The 20,512-nt window shown below is 47.1% G+C and overlaps 1 protein-coding gene across 2 annotated transcripts in view; it reads right to left on the bottom strand.

Moving 5' to 3' along the window:
• The window catches only part of DNAJA3 (DnaJ heat shock protein family (Hsp40) member A3), a 32,146-nt gene extending 11,638 nt beyond the window's left edge, over positions 1 to 20,508 (bottom strand). For both annotated transcript variants that reach the window (XM_003916468.3, XM_003916469.3), the window contains exons 1-7: positions 20,226 to 20,508; positions 11,337 to 11,470; positions 8,449 to 8,532; positions 4,099 to 4,299; positions 2,926 to 3,078; positions 2,179 to 2,326; positions 957 to 1,021 (exon numbers count right to left, since the gene is read on the bottom strand). In XM_003916468.3, the coding sequence (XP_003916517.1) occupies positions 957 to 1,021; positions 2,179 to 2,326; positions 2,926 to 3,078; positions 4,099 to 4,299; positions 8,449 to 8,532; positions 11,337 to 11,470; positions 20,226 to 20,436 (996 nt within the window). In that variant the 5' untranslated portion in view covers positions 20,437 to 20,508. The remainder of the gene's footprint in view (positions 1 to 956; positions 1,022 to 2,178; positions 2,327 to 2,925; positions 3,079 to 4,098; positions 4,300 to 8,448; positions 8,533 to 11,336; positions 11,471 to 20,225) is intronic.
• Between the last annotated feature and the right edge of the window lie 4 nt (positions 20,509 to 20,512).

Genomic DNA, 20,512 nt, shown 5'->3' on the forward strand with positions numbered 1-20,512 from the left:
GTGGCGTGCACCTGTGGTCCCAGCTACTCAGGAGGCTGAGGTGGGAAGACCACCTGAGCCCAGGGAGTATGAGGCTGCAGTGAGCCAAGATCACCCCACTGCATTCCATCCTAGGCAACAAAGCAAGACCCTACCTCAAACAAATAAAGTAAAATAAACTAAAACATCATAAATACAGGTGAGTCTTGCCTTCCTCAGCCAACCACGACCCTGACTTTAGCATTTATCATTCCTTTGAGCTTCTATTTACTATGTATCTCCAAGTCCCTAAATAATGCATAATGCCATCTCACATGCTTTAAAACTTCACGTAGATGGTCTCTGAGGCCCTACAGCCAATGGCAAGCTACCTTCCATCCCTGCTGTCTGTACCTGCAACGCCTGGAGCACCCCTTGAGTGCAGCTCTCACTCTTTCCTTCCGACTGCCCTGCAGCAGCCTCTGACCACCACGGCTCACTGAGCCATTCTCTTGTTGGAGGAAGGTGGTGTCTTGCTACCATGGACAGGACTCTCGTGCACCCCTTTGTACCTACTGCCTGCTAGGCTTGCATGGGTTTTTCTCAAGTGTACACATAGGAGGGAAATTGCCAGTAGAAGGCATTTTCATTAATGTTTCCACCATCTCAGAAAACCAAGGTTTGCCCCTGTATACAGTATGTAAAATTATAACTTTCACACTCACTGCCACATCAACAATCTTATCATAAAAACACAAGATGTTTTCTGTATTTTTATGTGACCTGTATTTCTAATTTGTTAACATCTTGAAGAAGTTGTCTTCTCTCCACACAAGGCACAGAACTTTGAAGGTAACTCTAGGTGGCCACTGTGCCCCTCAGAAACATGAATGGTGAGACATGTTTCTGTGAAGCTTTGACCGCATGGAGCAGCCTCAGCCACATCCACCCGAAGAGAGGAAGGGCCCAACAGAAGCTGTGCAGGACAGAGCACCTACCCTGAACGTGATGAAAATTTCCCTTTTTCCCACAGGCATCCTCACGGTCTGGCCATCCTCGACTCCTACAAGGGATGTTAGAAAGGGAGCAGTTAGGCAGGGCGCGGTGGCTCATGCCTGCAATCCCAGCACTTTGGGAGGCTGAGGCGGGTAGATCGTGACGTCAAGAGGTCAACACCATCCTGGCCAACATGGTGAAACCCCGTTTCTACTGAAAATACAAAAACTAGCTGGGCGTGTCGGAGTGCGCCTGTAGTCCCAACTACTCGGGAGGCTGAGGGAAGAGAATCGCTTGAACCCAGGAGGTGGAGGTTGCAGTGAGCCGAGATTACTCCACTGCACTCCAGCCTGGCAACAGAGCGAGACACCATGCTAAAAAAAAGAAAAAAGAAAAAAAGAAAAAAAAAAAGAAAGTGAGCAGTTATTGTGAGACCGCCCACAGCACTTTCCACCCAAGATCCACTTGTAACCCACAGCTTCTTCCCCACTCCTGTTTCTTATTAACGAGGAACAATGCCATTATGTAAGAGGCACATGGGTAACCTTCCAGAGATGCAACACAAGACACCTGATGACTCAGCACCTGCCTCAGGCCTGGTCTATGTAGCACCTCAGGGAGTTCATGGTCTCACTGGGGTGATAGGTGTTAACCAAACAATAGCACTAATGCACAACTACAAACTCAGAAATGTTCTTCAAAGCAAATGCTCACAACTCTAGAGAAAGGGACATCTAAAGAACAGGGAGGAGGGCTTGAGGCTTGCTAGGGAAGGGATACTCAAGCTGGGATCTCCAAGATGAACAAAGTTAACCCAAAAAAGAAAGCAGAAAGTGAGTTTCAGGCAAGGCAACAGTAGACGTGGAGTGGGGGGTGGATCTGTGGGGCTGATGTAGATAGGGTGGCAGTGGGGACAATGATGGCTTCGGTGACTAAGACAGAGGAGAGAGGAGCGGAGCCCGGGGGTTGGAAGCTGCTCCCTCACCAGGAAGAAGCAGAGCAGGCACATCAGGTCTCTTCTCCCCAATGTGACGTGCAAAGTGTAGTTTCTAAGGATAACTGGCACAAATAGAAAGATTCAAGGAGATTCTAGTTCCTCCTCCAGCCTGGGGCTCCAGGGCCTCAACCACAACTTCTACCAAGAGCCCACTCACACAGAGTGCGGTGGCCTCAGTCCTTTCCACTCTCTCCAAGCTCCTGGACATGGCGGGCCCAAACACCCACCTGCAGGCACAGGGACCATCACTCGCTTTTTCTGCTTGGCTTGTCCTACTCCCCTGCAGACCACACAGGGCGTTATGATGATGGAGCCGCGGCCACCACATCTCCTACACGTGGAACGCATCACAAAAGGGCCTGTGTTGATGGTTTCCTGATAAAAACAAGAAAAATGGTAACCTAACTACGCAGGTAAACCGATGGGTGGTTCTGGGACCACAATGTGCATAAGAAAAATGTCTCTTTAAGGCTTGTTTTTTATGTGCATGTGCACTCAAACACACTGCCTAGGAACCCAGGTGCAGGGCCTCAGAGTCTGTTCATCTGATTTTCTAGAACACACAAACTTCTGCACTCCAGATCATCAACTTGACCATACGACACTGAAAATATGCGATACCGCCTCTTACAGAAGTACCTGAAGACTCCTGGGAGCTGAGCAGTACATTTAAAAAAGATTATTCCCCCTTGAATTACAAAAGCAATTGTTAGAAAAATAAGGAAGAAAGTGACAACGGGATGCAATCCCCCGCCCCACCCCCAGAGCTGCTGTGCTCTGGTTGCTGAGCCTGCGATGCCAGGGAAGGAGGAGCACAGGCTCGTCTCCTCAGGGTCACGGGGAAAGACAGACAGGCTGAGTTCACCAACTCCCTCCACTCCTAGCATAAGTTCTCTGGGAGCAGTGCCACAACCAGCTCTTCTCACGGTCAGTGGCGCAAGCCGTGGGAGGTGGAGTCTTGGGCAGACCCTTACCATGCCGGAGCCACCGCAGTAGTGGCAATGCTGCACCTTGGTGCCAGGCTCATTCCCCTTGCCGTTGCAGCGCTCACAGCTGTCCATGATGTTCACGGTGAACTCCTTGTTGACCCCCTTTGCAGCTTGATTGAATGTCAACTCCATGATGTACTAAAGAAACCAAGGGACAGCCTGTCAACTTTTGTTTGCAACGACCAAAACTGATGCTTGGCTCTAAAGGGAAAGGAGGGCACTGGCCCACATTTTCAGTCACTCTTTCACCACTGTACTTACTTGCACTCTGCCAGGTAAGCATAGGTAGGACTCACTGAACCAATTCTGTCCTAGTCTTTGGGATTTTTAAGAGATAATGTGACTTAAATGAAAACGTACTTTCAATAAACTGAAAATGTTCACAGATAAATACTCATACATGGCACTTAAAAAGAGCCTGAATGATCCACAATCATAACTTAGATCATAAATATATCCCCTCTCTCTTCCACTCTGACAGTGTTTTATACAGACATGAGAGAGGATCAGCAGTGCCTTCCCAGCAGACAGAGCGCTCCTGGAACACTGTACAGATGAGAGACAACACTCGCACCCTCAGCGTGGGCTCTGAAAGCCTTCGGTGCTGCCTGACTCTGCAGCTGTGAAGAATACCATCAGAATGGATGTACTCATTACTACCCATGCGATTTTTCAAATACTGAAATTATTATTTTATTTTTTATTTTTTATTTTATTTTATTTTTTTTGAGACGGAGTCTGGCTCTGTCACCCAGGCTGGAGTGCAGTGGCCGAATCTCAGCTCACTGCAAGCTCCGCCTCCCAGGTTTATACCATTCTCCTGCCTCAGCCTCCCGAGTAGCGGGGACTACAGGCGCCCGCCACCTCGCCCAGCTAGTTTTTTGTATTTTTTAGTAGAGACGGGGTTTCACCGTGCTAGCCAGGATGGTCTCGATCTCCTGACCTCGTGATCCGCCCGTCTCGGCCTCCCAAAGTGCTGGGATTACAGGCTTGAGCCACCGCGCCTGGCCACTGAAATTATTTTCTACTAAAATGGCTGCCTCCAGATCACTCCATTTAAGCTGCCTTGCCTTTCTGAGAAACAGAAACTGATAAAACAATTTGTTTGACCCATACTTAGTCTAAAATCTGATTAATTCTTCAAAGCGAGGAACTTACTTCCTGAGGCTGATCAAACACAGTCTGGAAATCTCCAAACGAAGAGGATGAGAACTCCCCGAAGATCTTCCTGAACAGCTCCTCGGGGTCCACAGTGGGGCCTCCCTTCCAGTAGCTATGCTGGGAGCCGCTGGCCCCAGAATCGAAGCCCGCAGAGCCGTAGGCATCGTACTGCTTCCTCTTCACCTCATCACTCAAAACCTACAGTGAAAGGCAGAGCCACTGGGCATCCTGGGTCTACCAAGGCCCAGAAATACAGACAAGAGTTCACAGCCAATAAGGCAGCCATAACATTTACTAAGTGGCCCTGTGTGCAAACACATCCTATGAGGTTGGGGTGGGCCTGCGACTTTAGCACCTAGAATAGGGACGAGATGACCAAACTGAATGCTAAGTATAGGGCGTGAAGTGCTTCCAAAAGTCTCACGAACTCTCCCAGGGGTCGTGCGTGCTGGGGAAATGTTTGTGTTGATCGTCGCTCGACCTCACAGGCGCCCTGGACTCTTCACGGATTCACACTTCACCTCTCTCCTCAGGAGACATTACCTTGTAGAGAATTTATGCTTCCTACCCTTACCTGCATCGACAGGTTTTCTGGAAGCCAGAACAACCGGAGTAACAAGTAGAAGTAACACAACGACAACAGCAGTGGTGCAATCCTAGCTCACTGCAGCCTCAACCTCCCAGGTTGAAGCAATCCTCCTGCCTCAGCCTCCCGAGTAGCTGGGTCTACAGGCACACACCACAATGCCTGGCAAATTTTTTAATTTTTGGAGAGACAGGGTCTTGCTATGTTGCCCAGGCTGCTTTAAACTCCTGGTCTCAAGCAATCCTCCCACTTCGACCTCCCAAAATGCTGGGATTACAGGCATGAGTCACTGGGCCTGGCTCACAAAACTGTTAATAAGGACTAACTACCTCAAAAAGGGGGATTAGGGAGGGGCAAAAAAAAAGTAGTATTCACTTTGTTTCTTTTTTTTTTCTTTGAGACAGAGTCTTGCTCTGTCACTAGGCTGGAGTGCAGCAGCGCAATCTTGGCTCACTGCAACCTCTGCCTCCTGGGTTCAAGTGATGCTCCTGCCTCAGCCTCCCAAGTAGCTGGGACTAAAGGCACACGCCACCACGTCCAGCTAATTTTTTTGTATTTTTAGTAGAGACAGGGTTTCACCATGTTTGCCAGGATAGTCTCGATCTCTTAGCCTCATGATTCGCCCGCCTCAGCCTCCCAAACTGCTGGGATTACAGGCATGAGCCACCATGCCTGGCCCTCACTTTGTATCTTTTTTTCTGTGTTTGTCTTACTTTTTTCCTTTAATTAAAAAGACACTGCCCTAGGCTGAGTATGGTGGCTCACACCTGTAATCCCAGGACTTTGGGAGGCCAAGGCAGGTGGACTGCTTGAGTTCATGAGTTCAAGACCAGCCTGGGCAACATGGTGAAACCCATCACACAAAAAAATACAAAAACATTAGCCAAGAATGGTGGTGCATGCCTACAGCTCCAGCTACTTGGGAGACTGAGGTGGGAAAATTGCTTGAGCACAGAGGTTGAGGTTGAGGCTGCAATGAGCCGTGACTGCACCACTGCACTCCAGCCTGGGCAACAAAGTGAGACCCTGTCTCAAAAAAAAAAAAAGGCACGGTCCTTAAGGCCAAACAGAATAGACTATACGTACTCCAAAGGAAAAGACACTTCCACCGAGAATGGAGGGGGACTAAGAAAACAGGTGGAGGACAGCTTGGTGCCTAGGGTAATTTTTAGGGCACCCAGTTAAGATGCAAAGGAAGAAGGTTGGCAGAGGAAGAGACAGGTAGGAGTCCATGACTTCCTGGTGGCTTTTATCTCCTGGTTCCAGCCCTTCCCGAGGAATTGCTGCTGTTAGGTTCTGAGGCTCGGTCCTTTTAATAACATCCCCCTTGGAGACGGAAGTCAGCAAAATGGTGGATTAGGACTCTCCAAAACTCATCCCCCGGCAGAAACATCAAATCAACTATCCATGTGGAAAAATACATTCACAAGAATAACATCCCCCCTACCCCATTAAAAACTGAATCTGCTGGGTGCAGTGGGGAACCTGTAGTCCCAGCTATTCAGGAAGTTGAGGTTGAGGCAGGAAGACTGCTTGAGCCAGAGTTTGAGGCTGCAGGGAGCCGTGATCTCGCCACTACACTCCAGCCTAGGCAACAGAGTGAGACCTCAACTCTTTTATTTATTTATTTTTTTGATTGGGAGTCTCGCTCTGTTGCCCAAGCTGGAGTGCAATGGTGTAATCTTTGGCTCACCGATGCCTCCTGGGTTCAAGCAATTCTCCAGCCTCAGTCTCCCGAATAGCTGGGATTACAGGCGCCCACCACCACACTTGGCTAATTTTTGTATTTTTAGTACAGACGGGGTTTCACCATATTGGCCAAGCTGGTCTCTTGGCCAGGCTGGTCTCGAACTCCTGACCTTGTGATCTGCCTGCCTTGGCCTCCCAAAGTGCTGGGATTATAGGGATTATAGACGTGAGCCACCGAGCCTGGCTGAGACTTCAACTCTTAAAAATAAACAAACAGGCCGGGAGCGGTGGCTCACGCCTGTAATCCCAGCACTTTGGGAGGCTGAGGCGGGCGGATCACGAGGTCAGGAGATCAAGACCATCCTGGCTATCACGGTGAAACCCTGTCTCTAATAAAAATACAAAAAAAAATTAGCCAGGCGTGGTGGTGGGCACCTGTAGTCCCAGCTACTCAGGAGGCTGAGGCAGGAGAATGGCATGAACCTGGAGGCGGAGCTTGCAGTGAGCGGAGATCGCGCCACTGCACTCCAGCCCTGGCGACAGAGCGAGACTCTGTCTCAAAAATAAATAAATAAATAAAATGAAAATAAAAATAAATAAATAAATTTAATCTTATCTTCCATAGAAGTAGGTTCCAAGACTCTTCAGTTATGTTATCAATTAGTTTGAGCTACTTAATAAAAACATATTATTTTAAAATTACCCTAGTAAATAAACTTTTCATTAGATCTAGTTGACAGACATTTACTCAAAAAAGATTTACTGAATTGAGGCTCTTCTTGTACGTGGCTGTCCCCTCCTGTACATATACAAGCTCCTATATATCCTGAACCCCATTAGATAGCCAAAGTTGGCCAGGTGTGGTGCCTTGCACGTAGAATCCCAGCACTTTGAGAGGCCCAGGCAGGAGGATCTCTTGAGCCCAGGGGTTCGAGACCAGGATGAGCAACACAGAAGGACCCTGTCTCTTAACCAAAAAAAAAAGATGGTCAAAACATCTGGGGAACAGGTCTACTTTCAGAAAACCATGGAAGTGGTCAATAGCTGTTTTCAGAGATTTGTCCTCTGATTACATTGTAAATTCTTAAAGGACAACAATGGGCTTCTACTTTTACAATAACCGCTATCCCCAAAAAGCAGTGTTGCCCTGAGGTGGAGGAAGGGGGTGTTATTGAATAAGGACTGAATTAATTAATCCAACTGTGAGTTCCCAAATCCAGCTACAAGCCTAAATTACCTGGGGAACTTTATTAGTACAGATTACTGGATCCTGCTTTTTTTGTTTTTTTGAGAGGGAATCTTGCTCTGTCACCCAGGCTTGAATGCAGTGGCGCGATCTCGGCTCACTGCAAGCTCCACCTCCTGGGTTCACACCATTCTCCTGCCTCAGCCTTCCCAGCAGCTGGGACTACAGGCTAATTTTTTTGTACTTTTAGTAGAGATAGGGTTTCATTGTGTTAGCCGGGATGGTCTCGATCTCCTGACCTTGTGATCCACTTGCCTCGGCCTCCCAAAGTGCTGGGATTACAGGCATGTGCCACCACACCTGGCCTGGATCCCGTTCTTCATTGAGATTCCAAGTTAGTCTTAGAATGTTTTTTTTTTTTTTGAGAGAAGGTCTTCTTCTGTTGCCCAGACCATAGTGCTACGGTACAATCATGGCATCATGGGTCACTGCAGCCTTGAGCCCCTCAAGTGATGAACCTGACTCAGCCTCCCAAGTAGCTGGGTTTACAGGTGCGCCACCACCATGCCTGGTGATTTTTTTTTTTTTTTGTAGAGACAGGGTCTCACTACATTGCCCAAGCTGGTCTCAAACTCCTAGGGTCAAGCCAACTCCTGAGATCAAGTGATCCTCCTGACAGCCTCCCAAAGTGCTAGGACTACAGGAGTGAGCCACCAGGCTTGGCCTGGAATCTCTCTTTTTTTTTTGTAACAAGATGACTCGGTGCAGGCACACGGCCTTCACACTGGACTGTATGACACACCAGGCTGTCCCAGGTAGCAACGCAACCTTTGATTCATACACACAGCTGTAACAGCAGTGGCCACATGCACCAAAGTCGTGTTACCTCATAGGCTTCTGCCAGCTGGGAGAACTTCTCCTTGGCTTTGGGATCATCCTGATTTGTGTCGGGGTGATACTTCTTGGCAAGCTAAGGGAAAAACATGAGAAATTATTTCAGATACAACATGAACCCCAAATACCAGATACAACAAAACCCCAGATACCAGTCATAATTATGCTTCCTTTATCAAAGTTGTCTCTCGGCCGGGTGCAGTGGCTCACGCCTGTAATCCCAACACTTTGGGAAGCGAAGGCAGGTAGATCACTTAAGCTCAGGAGTTCAAGACCAGCCTGGGCAACATGGCGAAACCCCTCTCCACCAAAAATACAAAAAATTAGTCAGGCATGGTGGCACATGCCTGTGGTCCCAGCTACTCAGGAGGCTGAAACACGAGAATCACTTGAACCTGGGAGGTGGAGGTTGCAGTGAGCAGAGATTGACCCACTGCACTCCAGCCTAGGTGACAGAGTGAGACTGTCCCTCCACCCCACAAAATAATAATAATAATGATCTGTTTTAATGTACCCATCTCTCCACTTGAGGGCAGGAACTGATTCTGATGTATCTTTGCCCTTAGCACCCAGCATGGCTTAGAATAGGTAAATGAACAAAAAAGAAAAACAAAATTTTAAAAAGGGGGCCGGGTGCAGTGGCTCATGCCTGTAATCCCAGCACTTTGGGATGCTGAACTGGGTGGATCACCAGCGGTCAGGAGTTTGAGACCAGCCTGGCCAACATCATGAAACCCCATCTCTACTAAAAATACAAAAATTAGCCAGGTATGGTTGCACACGCTTATAAACACAGGTACTCAGGAGGCTGAGGCAGGAGAATCGCTTGAGCCCGGGAGGCAGAGGCTGCAGTGAGCCAAGGTTGCACCACTACACTCCAGCCGGAGCAAGACAGCGAGACTCTGTCTGAAAAAAGGAAAAATTTTTAAAAAGGGAAAAAAATGACTGAATAGACGTTTCTGCTGTTTCAATTATTTTTGTAAGTACATAAAATACAATAATTGCTACAGCTTTACCTGATCTTTTTACTTCCACGCCTAAAGACTTAATTTAGAGAATTAAGTCTTTCTCTTAAATTATGTCTCTAGGACTTGCTAAGGGCCTGCAATCAACTGTCATGTGAGTTCAACCCAGCCTCCATCTTTTCAATCTTTTCCCACTCTTGGATCAGGCACCTGACTCTTGAGCTCAGGAAGAGACAGGCCATCAGCTATTCACAGGCCAAGATCTCTGCTTCCGGTCCCCATGCCTCTGTTCATTCCATTACAACCCAATTAAAAAAAAAGGCAACCCAATTAAAAGCGGGCAATGGATCCAAACACACATTTCTCCAAAGACATACTAATGGCCAACATGCACAAGAAAAGATGCTCAACATCATTAGTCACCAGGGAAAAAGCAAATGGAAACTCTAACGAGATAGCATTTCATATTCACTAGGGTAGTAATTAAAAAGACAGATGATAATAAGCGTTCACTGGGATGTGGAGAAATCATGGCCCTCTTATGCTGCTGGTGGGAATGTAAAATGGTGCAGCTGCTTTGAAAAAGGCTGGCAGCTTCTCAAAAGGTTAAACATCCAGTTACCATATGACTCAGCAACTATACTATCCTAAATATCCAAGAGAACTGAAAACATGTCTACACAAAAACTTACATATGAATGTTTATATAGCAGCACTGTTCATGATAGCAGAAAGTGGAAAATATCCAAATGTCCATCAGACGATGAAGAAACAAAATGTGATCAATCCATGCAACAGATTATTTGAGCACAAAAAGGGATGAAGTATTGACACAAGCTACAAGACAGACGAGCCTTGAAAACATTATGTGAATGAAAGAAGCCAGACACACAAAAGGATACATATCCTATGATTCCCTGTAAGTGAATATTCAGAATAGGCGAATCCAAAGAGGCAGAATGCAGGTTAGCAGCTGCCAGGGACCGGGGAGAAAGGATAACGGAAGGGGGGTGCTAATGAATACAGGGTTTCTTTTTGAGGTAATAAAAATGTACTAAAGTTGACTGTGGTGGCAGTTGCACAACTCCAGTGAAGTGTGCACTTATAAAAAGATGTCAATCCTAGAGTGGTGCCTCCAATATTGATTTTATTTTATTGGTCAGAGCAAACCAAGGGTCTAGGAACCAGTGGTGTAGACATCTCGTATACAACTTTACTCAGCTACCCTAACTACCCTAATACACCCTGGGATACAACAATGGGAATTCCACATTTTCCAGGTTAAGAAAGGGCCGGGCGTGGTGGCTCACGCCTGTAATCCCAGCACTTTGGGAGGCTGAGGCTGGTGGATCACCTGAGGTCAGGAGTTTGAGAACAGCCTGACCAACAAAGTGAAACCCCATCTCTACTAAAAATACAAAAAAAATTAGCCGGGTGTGGTGGCATGCGCCTGTGTCCCAGCTACTTGGGAGGCGGAGATTGCAGTGAGTCAAGGTCGCGACACTGCACTGCAGCCTGGGTGACGGAGTGAGACTCCATCTCGGGGAAAAAAAAAAAAAGGAAGTAATTCTAAACCTATAAACTTTTATCTGGATGCAAAAAATGACTACCTAAAACTTAAGACTAGCATACCTGCTGATTCAGAAAGTAAAGACTAAATTTAATTATGAAAACAGCTCTGGAAAAAAAAACTTTTTAAAATCTCTGGTTTTTTCTCTTTTTTCTGAAGCACTAACCTCTACGGCATTGTGCACCAAAAAACAGTCTAGCAAAGTCCAACTTTATCACACCCTTCTATATATCAGCTCATGAGACGTATCCACATGGGCATATATGCTGTACTGATTCAGGATCAGATGGGATCAAAAACATTCCTTCTACAATTTGGTCACCAAAATCTGACTTCCATACAGACCTGATAATAGGCTTTCTTGATCTCTTTCTGGCTGGCATTTCGAGGCACTCCTAATATCTGGTAATAATCTTCTTTGGCCAAAGGGGCATTCGTGTGGAAGGAGGCAGTACAAATGAAAGGGTAATGTTTTGTTCCTAAAAAGGAAAAAAGAAAAAGAAAGAAAATCACTCTGAAAATGTCCTCAACAAAAGAAAACTGTGAGTACATGACCCACTGGTCTGTATCTGTGAAGGAACAAACAACCTGGTAGGGTTTGGCTGTGTCCCCACCCAGATCTCATCTAGAATTTTAGTTCCCATAATCCCCATGTGTCATGGGAGGGACCTGATGGGAGGTAATTGAATCACAGGGCCGGTTACCTCCAGGCTGTTCTCGCGATAGTAAGTTATGACGAGATCTGATAGTTTTATAAGGGGCTTTTCACCCTTTTGCTCGTTCTTCCCGCTGCCATGTTAAGACGGATATGTTTGCTTCTCCCTCCACCATGATCGCTGAGGCTTCCCCCGCCATGCTGAACTGTGAGTTAATTAAACCTCTTGCCTTTAAAATTTACCCAGTCTTAAGTATGTCTTTATTAGCTGCATGAGAACAGACTAATATACAGACTACAGCTTTAGGGCTGTTCCTTGCCAAGCCCACTGCAGATCAAACTCAATGTACTTCAATAATGGCTAAAGAAGCCACAGTATTCAATTAATATAGAGTATTGGATGAGGCTGATTCTCCTGCCTTATACTACTGGAGTGGTCTCAGCACACCACTAAAGGACTAATACCCCTGACTGGGAGATGAATAAAAAGGGATTCAGCTCCCCTTCTTATACCACATGAGCACTTACCATATACTAGGTATTTTCATATTCTTCTGTCACACTTAATGCTTAACAACTCTCCACATTCTTTTCCCTCTATCTTGCAGCCTTGGGTACTGCATAAGGAGCGGTTCTCAAGACTGTGGTCCCTGGACCAACAGCATCATTACATTGATGAAAATACAGACGTTCAAGCCCTACTCCACACATTCACCAGAAACTCAGGAGGTCTCCACCCACTAGATGCCAGTAGAGAACTCCCCCTATGTCTCCAGGCATTGCCAAATGTCCCCTGGGAAGTAAGAGTCCCCTGCTGAGAACCAATGACAACTCAATCTAAGAAGGTTGGGGAAGAACTTCTAGGCATCAGTTGTTAAGCTGCAGAAACTGGCTGAGCTGCCCAGGAAAGCACTTGCCATTTTCAGTGGAAAACAAGTGGCAGTTACTAACTAGGATGACTTTGTACTTTGGATCTGGATTTGCAGCACCTTTTTTAACAGCAAGACAACAACTGCTTAAGAAACAAAGATGTTTTAGTTCATCCATTTAACAGATAGGAAGAGCGGGTTTTTTGGTTTTTTTGAGATGGAGTTTCGCTCTGTCTCCCAGGCTGGAGTGCAGTGACGCCATCCTGGCTCACTGCAAGCTCCACCTCCCGGGTTCATGCCATTCTCCTGCCTCGGCCTCCCAAGTAGCTAGGACTACAGGCGCCCGCCACCATGCCCAGCTAATTTTTTTATATTTTTAGTAGAGACGGGGTTTCACCGTGTTAGCCAGGATGGTCTTGATCTCCTGACCTCGTGATCCACCATGCCCGGTAGGTTTTCTGTTTGTTTGGTTTTTTTTTGAATGGAGTTTCATTCTTGTTGTCCAGACTGGTGTGCAATGGTGCAATCTTGGCTCACTGCAACCTCTGCCTCTTGGGTTCAAGTGATTCTCCTGCCTCAGCCTCCCAAGTAACTGGGACTACAGGCATGCACCACCACGCCCGGACTGCAATAGTGTTTTAATAGGTGAAATCTCTTTAAAAAGTGAATAAGCCGGGCCGGGCGTGGTGGCTCACGCCTGTAATCCCAGCACTTGGGGAGGCCAAGGCGGGCGGATCACCTGAGGTCAGGAGTTAGAGACCAGCCTGACCAACATAGAGAAACTCCGTCTCCCATACTAAAAATACAAAATTAGCCAGGCGTGGTGGCGCATGCCTGTAATCCCAGCTAGTCAGGAGACTGAGGCAGGAGAATTGCTTGAACCTGGGAGGCAGAGGTTGCGGTGAGCCAAGATCACACCACTGCACTCCAGCCGGGGCTACAAGAGCAAAACTCCATCTCAGAAAAAATAAAAAATAAAAAATAAATAAATAAATAAAAATAAGCCCGGGCACAGTGGCTCTCACCTGTAATCCCAGCACTTTGGGAACCTGAGGCGTGAGGATCGCTTGAGCCCAGGAGTTCGAAACCAGCCTGGGCAACACAGAGACCCTGTCTCTATTAAAAATAAATAAATAAATGGATCAAAGACTTGAACTTATAAGGCACACTAGATATGTTTGTAAATAGACTTATAACATGGAAAAAAAAAAAGAGAGAGAAAGAAATAGGCTAAGAGGGATTTGAATCCATACAGATTTATGCCTCTAAACTAGAGATTCTGTATGTGGTGGCAGTGGTGGTTAGAGATGATAATGATTAATGGGGCCTAGGAATAAGAAGGGCCTTAGAGTTATGCTAAGGAGTCTGGATTTTATCCTAAGAGCAATAGGGAGCCACTGCAAATGTTAAACAAAGAACTCATTGGGTTTGCATGAGAAACAACGCTAGGCTGGGCGCGGTGGCTCCCGCCTGTTGTAATCCCAGCACTTTGGGAGGCCGAGGCGGGTGGATCACTTGAGGCCAGGAGTTTGAGACCAGCCTGGCCAACATGGTAAAACTTTGTTTCTACTAAAAATGCAAAAATTAGCTGGTCATGGTGGCGCACACCTATAATCCCAGCTACTCCAGAGGCTGAGGCGTGAGAATTGCTTGAACCTGGGAGGTTGAGGTTGTAGTGAGCCAAGATCGTGCCACTACACTCCAGCCTGGGCAACAGAGCAAGACTCCATCTGAAAAAAAAAAAAGAGAGAGAGAGAAACAACTCTAGGAAGCCTGGGAGACTACCTGCAGTTAATGAGCACAAAATACAGCCAGAGGTGTTGAACACATCCAAGTAGGAGGCCAGGTAAAGGATGATCAGAGGAGAATGAATAGGAATGGTCAGGATACTTAAAATTAGAAATAGGAAATAAATCCGTGTGTTTGGCATACCCAATACCCTGGGAATATAAAAAGCACACTGGAAGCAGTAGGGGTCAGGAGACCACTATTGGGTTTCTTCAGTCAGACTTGAGAAAACACTAGAGCTGGCTTATTATTGAACCTGTACTCCACCCTCTTTTTATTTGGGAGTAAGGGGTTGCCCTGGCCCAGTCCAGCCTCTCTCTCACCACTCCTTCCAATGCCAGAAGGCTGAGGCTGGTAGTGACCTATGGCAGCTGTGACTTCAACATTGTGGGCAGAGAACATGGACTGGAGTTAGTACAGAGATAGTAACGCACAAAACTGCATGTGGATAAAGACAAATCATGTTTAATTACAAGATTAATGGCTTTGTTTTTTATTTTTTTTGAGTCAGAGTCTCGCTCTGTCGCCCAGGCTGGAGTGCGGTGGTGTGATCTCGGTTCACTGCAACCTCCGTCTCCCAGGTTCAAGCGATTCTTCTGCTTTAGCCTCTCAAGTAGCCAGGACTACAGGCACACACCACCACAGCTCGCTAATTTTTGTATTTTTAGTAGGTAAGAAGTTTCACCATGTTGGCCAGGCTGGTCTCAAACTCCTGACCTCAAGTGATCCGCCGGCCTCATCCTACCAAAGTGCTGGGATTACAGGCATAAACCACCATCCCGTCTGATGACTTTCAACATTATCCAAAGGGCATCAATGATTAACAATAATTAGAGTTCATTTAATAGACAATTTATTTTATCAGATATGACTAGTAAATGTCCTGTCCTTTTTAGAACAACCCAGAATAAAATAAGCCTCCAAGTCGTTCCAAGAATGGCCAACCCACTGTCCAACAACTGCTTTTTTTTTTTTTGACAGGGAGTCTGGCTCTTATTGCCCAGGCTGGAGTGTAGTGGTGTGATCTCGGCTCACTACAACCTCTGCCTCCTGGGTTCAAGTGATTCTCCTGCCTCAGCCTCCCGAGTAGCTGGGATTACAGGAACCCGCCACCATGCCTGACCAATTTTTTCTATTTTTAGTAGAGATAAGCTTTGGCCATGTTGTCCAGGCTGGTCTCAAACTCCTGACCTCAGGTGACCAACCCACCTCCCAAAGTGCTGGGATTACAGGCATGAGCCACCATGCCTGGCCACCAACAACTGCTTTCTTTCTGCTTGGCAGAAAAGTCAGATTTAAAGTGTTGTTATGTCATCTTACTACTAGATTTGAGACAAGATCACAGACTAGTGTTTGGAAGCTGAGTTGATGACCTTTTTAATTTTTTTTTAAGAGACGGGGGTCTCATTATGTTGCCTAGGCCAAACTCCAATTCCTGGACTCCAGCAATCCTCCTATCCCAACCTCCTGAGTAGCTAGGACCAGAGGTTTGCCACCACATGGCTTCTCAGTTGATGACTTTATTTATTCATTAATTTTTTGGTAGAGAAAGAGTCATACTCTGTCGCCCAGTCTGGAGTGATGTCATCATGGCTCACTGCAGCCTCAAACTCCTGGGCTCAAGGGATTCTCCCACCTCAGCCTCCCGAGCAGCTGGGAGTTCAGGCAGTTGCCACCACAGTCAGCTAATTTTTTTTTTTTTTTTTTTTTGAGACATGATTTTGCTCTTGTTGCCCAGGCTGGAGTGCGATGGTGCGATCTCGGCTCACGGCAACTTCTGACTTTCAGGTTCAAGCAATTCTCTTGCCCCAGCCTCCCGAGTACCTGGGATTATAGGCAACTGCCACCAGGTCTGGTTAATTTTGTAATTTTTGTAGAGACGGGGTTTCTCCATGTTGATCAGACTGGTCTCAAACTCCCGACCTCAGGTGATCTGCCCATGTAGGCCTCCCAAAGTGCTGGGATTACAGGCGTGAGCCACCGCATCCAGCCAGTCAAATAATTTTTTAAAATATTTTTGTAGGGTGGGTGCGGTGGCTCACACCTGTAATCCCAGCACTTTGGGAAGCCGAGGTGGGTGGATCACGAGGTCAAGAGATGGAGACCATCCTGGCCAACATGGTGAAATCCCATCTCTACTAAAAATAGAAAAATTAACTGGGAGTGGTGGCACATGCCTGTAGTCCCAGCTACTCAGGAGGCTGAGGCAGGAGAATTGCTTGAACCCAGGAGGTGGAGGTTGCAGTGAGCCAAGATCACAGTGAGCCAAGATTGCATCACTGCACTCCAGCCTAGCTACAGAGCAAGACTCCATCTAAAAAAAAAAAAAGAAAAAAAAATTTTGTAGAGATAGGATCTCCCTATGTTTCCCAGGCTGGTCCCAGACTGTTGGGCTCATGTGATCCTCCTGTCTCAGCACCAGCATAGTGCTGGAATTACAGTCGTGAGCCACCCTGCCCAACCACTTGATGACTCTACCTGTGAAAACAGAACATATATACTCTGAAGGATGCCGCCTCTCACCTGTGTACACTACCTGATACAAAACTTGCCCGTGCCAGGTTATAAGCTCACTTGGGGAACAAAACAGCTAACCGCAGTTCTTAGTAACAGCCTCACACAATGCTTAGTACTTAGTGCCTCTCTTTCACATACACAAAAACAACAAATGCTCCCAAATTTGTACAGCTGGAACTTGAACAAATTTGACTTAATAAAAGAAGTAGAAGTCACCTAAGGAATTAATATTTGAACAAAAAGATGCAGCCAGATTCTATTTAAAACAACCTTGACATTAGAAAATGTTAGCAAGCTCTAAAAATGACCACTTTTGCTCATGTTGAAAAATCTAGCCTGGCTTGGTGGCTCACGACTGTAACTCTGGCACTTTGGGAGGCCAAGGTGGAAGGGTCATTTGAGGCCAGGAGTTTGAAACCAGCCTGGGCAACATAGTAGGACCATGGCTCTACAGAATAAAAAAATACGTATGTGTTTAAGAAAAAAATAAACCAAAAAATCCATCATGACATCTCTCCAAATAATCCACAGGAAACCTAGAAAGAATACTTTACAGACAACTGCTCCTTCCATGAGGTATACAAATGCAGGGACAGAATTTAAAAATTCACTCTTGGGCCAGGCGTGGTGGCTCACACCTGTAATCCCAGCACTTTGGGAGGCCAAGGTGGGCAGATCACTTGAAGCCGGGAGTTCAAGACCAGCCTGGCCAACATGGTGAAATCCCGTCTCTAATAAAAATATAAAAGCTGACCAGGCACGATGGCTGACACCTGTAATCCCAACACTTTGGGAGGCCAAGGCGGGCGGATCATCTGAGGTCAGGAGTTCGAGACCAGCCTGGCCAACACGGTGAAACACCGTCACTCCTAAAAATACAAACATTAGCCAGGTGTGGTGGTGGACACCTGTAATCCCAGCTACCAGGGAAGCTGAGGCAGGAGAACTGCTTGAACCCGGGAGGCGGAGCTTGCAGTGAGGTGCGATCACACCACTTACACTCCAGCCTGGGCAACAGAGCAAGACCCCGTCTCAAAAAAAAACAAAAAAACCTAGGCATGGTGGCACACACCTGTAATCCCAGCTACTCGGGAGGCTGAGGCAGGAGAATCGCCTGAATCCGGCAGGCAGAGGTTGCAGTGAGCCAGGATCACATCACTGCACTTCGGCCTGGGCAACAGAGCAAGAGTCCATCTCAAAAATAAAAATAAGGCTGGGCACGGTGGCTCATGCCTGTAATCCCAGCACTTTGGGAGGCCGAGGTGGGCAGATCACCGGGTCAGGAGATTGAGACCATCCTGGCCAACACAGTGAAACCCTATCTCTACTAAAAATACAAAAAATTAGTCAGGCATGGTGGCGGGCACCTGTAGTCCCAGCTATTTGGGAGGCTGAGCCAGGAAAATGGCATGAACCCAGGAGGTGGAGCTTGCAGTGAGCTGAGACAGCGCCACTGCACTCCAGCCTGGGTGACAGAGCGAGACTCCGTCTCAAAAAAAAAAAAAAAAAAAAAAAAGTTCATTCATTCTCTTGGCCAGGTGCAGTGGCTGATGCCTGTAATCCCAGCACTTTGGGAGGCTGAAACAAGCAAATCACTTGAGCCCAGCCTGGGTAACATGGTGAAACCCCATCTACAGAAAACTAGCTGGGTGTGGTGGTGCATGCCTATAGTCCCAGCTACTTAGGAGGCTGAGGATGGAGGATCGATTGAACCTGGAAGGTCGAGGTTGCACTGAGTTGTGATTGTGCCACTGCACTCCAGTCTGGGCAACAGGAGGCCCTGTCGTAAACAATAAATAAATAAATAAATAAATAAATAAATAAATAAATAATCATTCTCTCAACCAAACACACATCCAATCTCTTTGTTCTCTGCCATGTCCTCAGCACCCAGAACAGTGGCTGGCATACACCTGGCCTCAATTAATACCTGTGAATGAATGAATTTTCAAAGAGAAGCTCAAAGGGATTAAATAATACACCCCACTCACACACACTGAGAAAGTTCACCCCTGAAGCTCAGTCTCTTTTCTTAACATTGCATGAAGTAACCACAATTACTGATACTTTAACAACTGTCTACTATGTAAGTATTACAAACTGGATTGCAATAGGAAGTTACTTGGTATAAATTCTCTTCTCAGGGCCCTTTATTAATCTTTATACATTTATACATAGCTTAAATATCATTTGCACAAATTCTGGAGGACACGAAACTAGCACAATTCAGGTACATACAATATACAGCACAAAACACACAGCATAAGAAAACATGGTTAAGCAGGGCACGGTGGTTCACGCCTGTAAACCCAGCACTTTGGGAAGCCAAGGGGGAACGGATCACCTGAGGTCAGGAGTTTGAGACCAGCCTGGCCAACATGTAGAAACCATCTCTATAAAAGACAACAAAAATTAGCCAGGCGTGGTGACATGTGCCTGTAATCCCAGCTACTTGGGAGGCTGAGGCAGGAGAATCTCTTGAACCCAGGAGGCAGAGGTTGCAGTCAGTCGAGATCCAGCCACTGCACTCCAGCCTGGGCAACAGAGCAAGACTCTCACAAAAAAAAAAAAAAGAAAAAGAAAGAAAAGAAAACATGGCTAAGCACTTCAAAGCTTAACGTATAACTCAGTATCACCTCAGGCAATGAAATCAAGGCTCCACCTCTTTGTGACATTTGTAAGTGGTTTAACATCTAAGCCTCGGTATCTTTATAAAATGGAATAACAGTGCCTCTCATGTGGAAATGTGATGTAAGGGGGGAACGATACCTGGCCAACAGTAAGTGCTCAATAAATGTCTGACTGTGTTATTATTACAATCACCAACTAAGGACTTCTAAAAAGATTGTTAACTGTGCCCTTGAATTAGCATTACGTGGTAGAAAGAGCATAAGCTAAGACACGACAGCTATGGGTTTGAGACAACTCTTCCCGTCTAACTTCATGACCTTGGGCTGGTCGATTCCTCTGTTGAATCTCAGTTTCCCATTCTCTAAAATGGGGATGACGACAGGCATCTTGCAGGGTTTTTGTAACAAAGTACCTAGGCCTCTCCGAATAGCAGTTAGCTCTTCCCTTCCGCTACGGGCCAGAAGGTGGAGAGATGGGAAAGGAAGAGGACGAGGGAGCAGCGGCCCCCAGAAATGTTGACAGAGAGGTGAAGGTTCACGGTCTACGGGTCGTTTCATCACCGCCGCCGGAGGCTCCACGCTTCTCTCCCTTCCCTGACGGCTGAGTAGCCTCTTAGGCCTCCCCGCCTCCTGCCTGCCTGTGTCTCCGGCAATTTTGCATCCGGGTCGGAAGACACCCTCCACCCCACTACCCCCGCAGCCGCAGTCACAGCGAGGAGACTCACTCCTTTCTAGGCCCTGAAACCGCCACTCGGGAATTGGAACCTGCCCTCACCTGTGAGGCTGACACCAGGTCTCAATGTCAGCAGCGCTCTGGGGCCGCGAGAGGTCAGGGAAGACGCAAAGGCGGGAACGCTCAGCTTGCGGCTCAGCCATGCCCCCACCACGCCCTCCCTGGGTGGCCAAGCCCCTCTCCCCAATGCAACCGGCAGCCGCGGGGTCCCCACAGCCACCAGCAACCAGCGTGTGGAGCACCGCGCCGCCATCTTGGCCGGGGGACACTGCGCCTGCGCCGCCCGGCTCTAGGGGGCCTCGCGGGAACGGCGGGCGCGCGTTAGAGGC

Source organism: Papio anubis, chromosome 18 (genome assembly GCF_008728515.1).
Source record: "Papio anubis isolate 15944 chromosome 18, Panubis1.0, whole genome shotgun sequence".
Taxonomy (NCBI): Eukaryota; Metazoa; Chordata; class Mammalia; order Primates; family Cercopithecidae; genus Papio; species Papio anubis.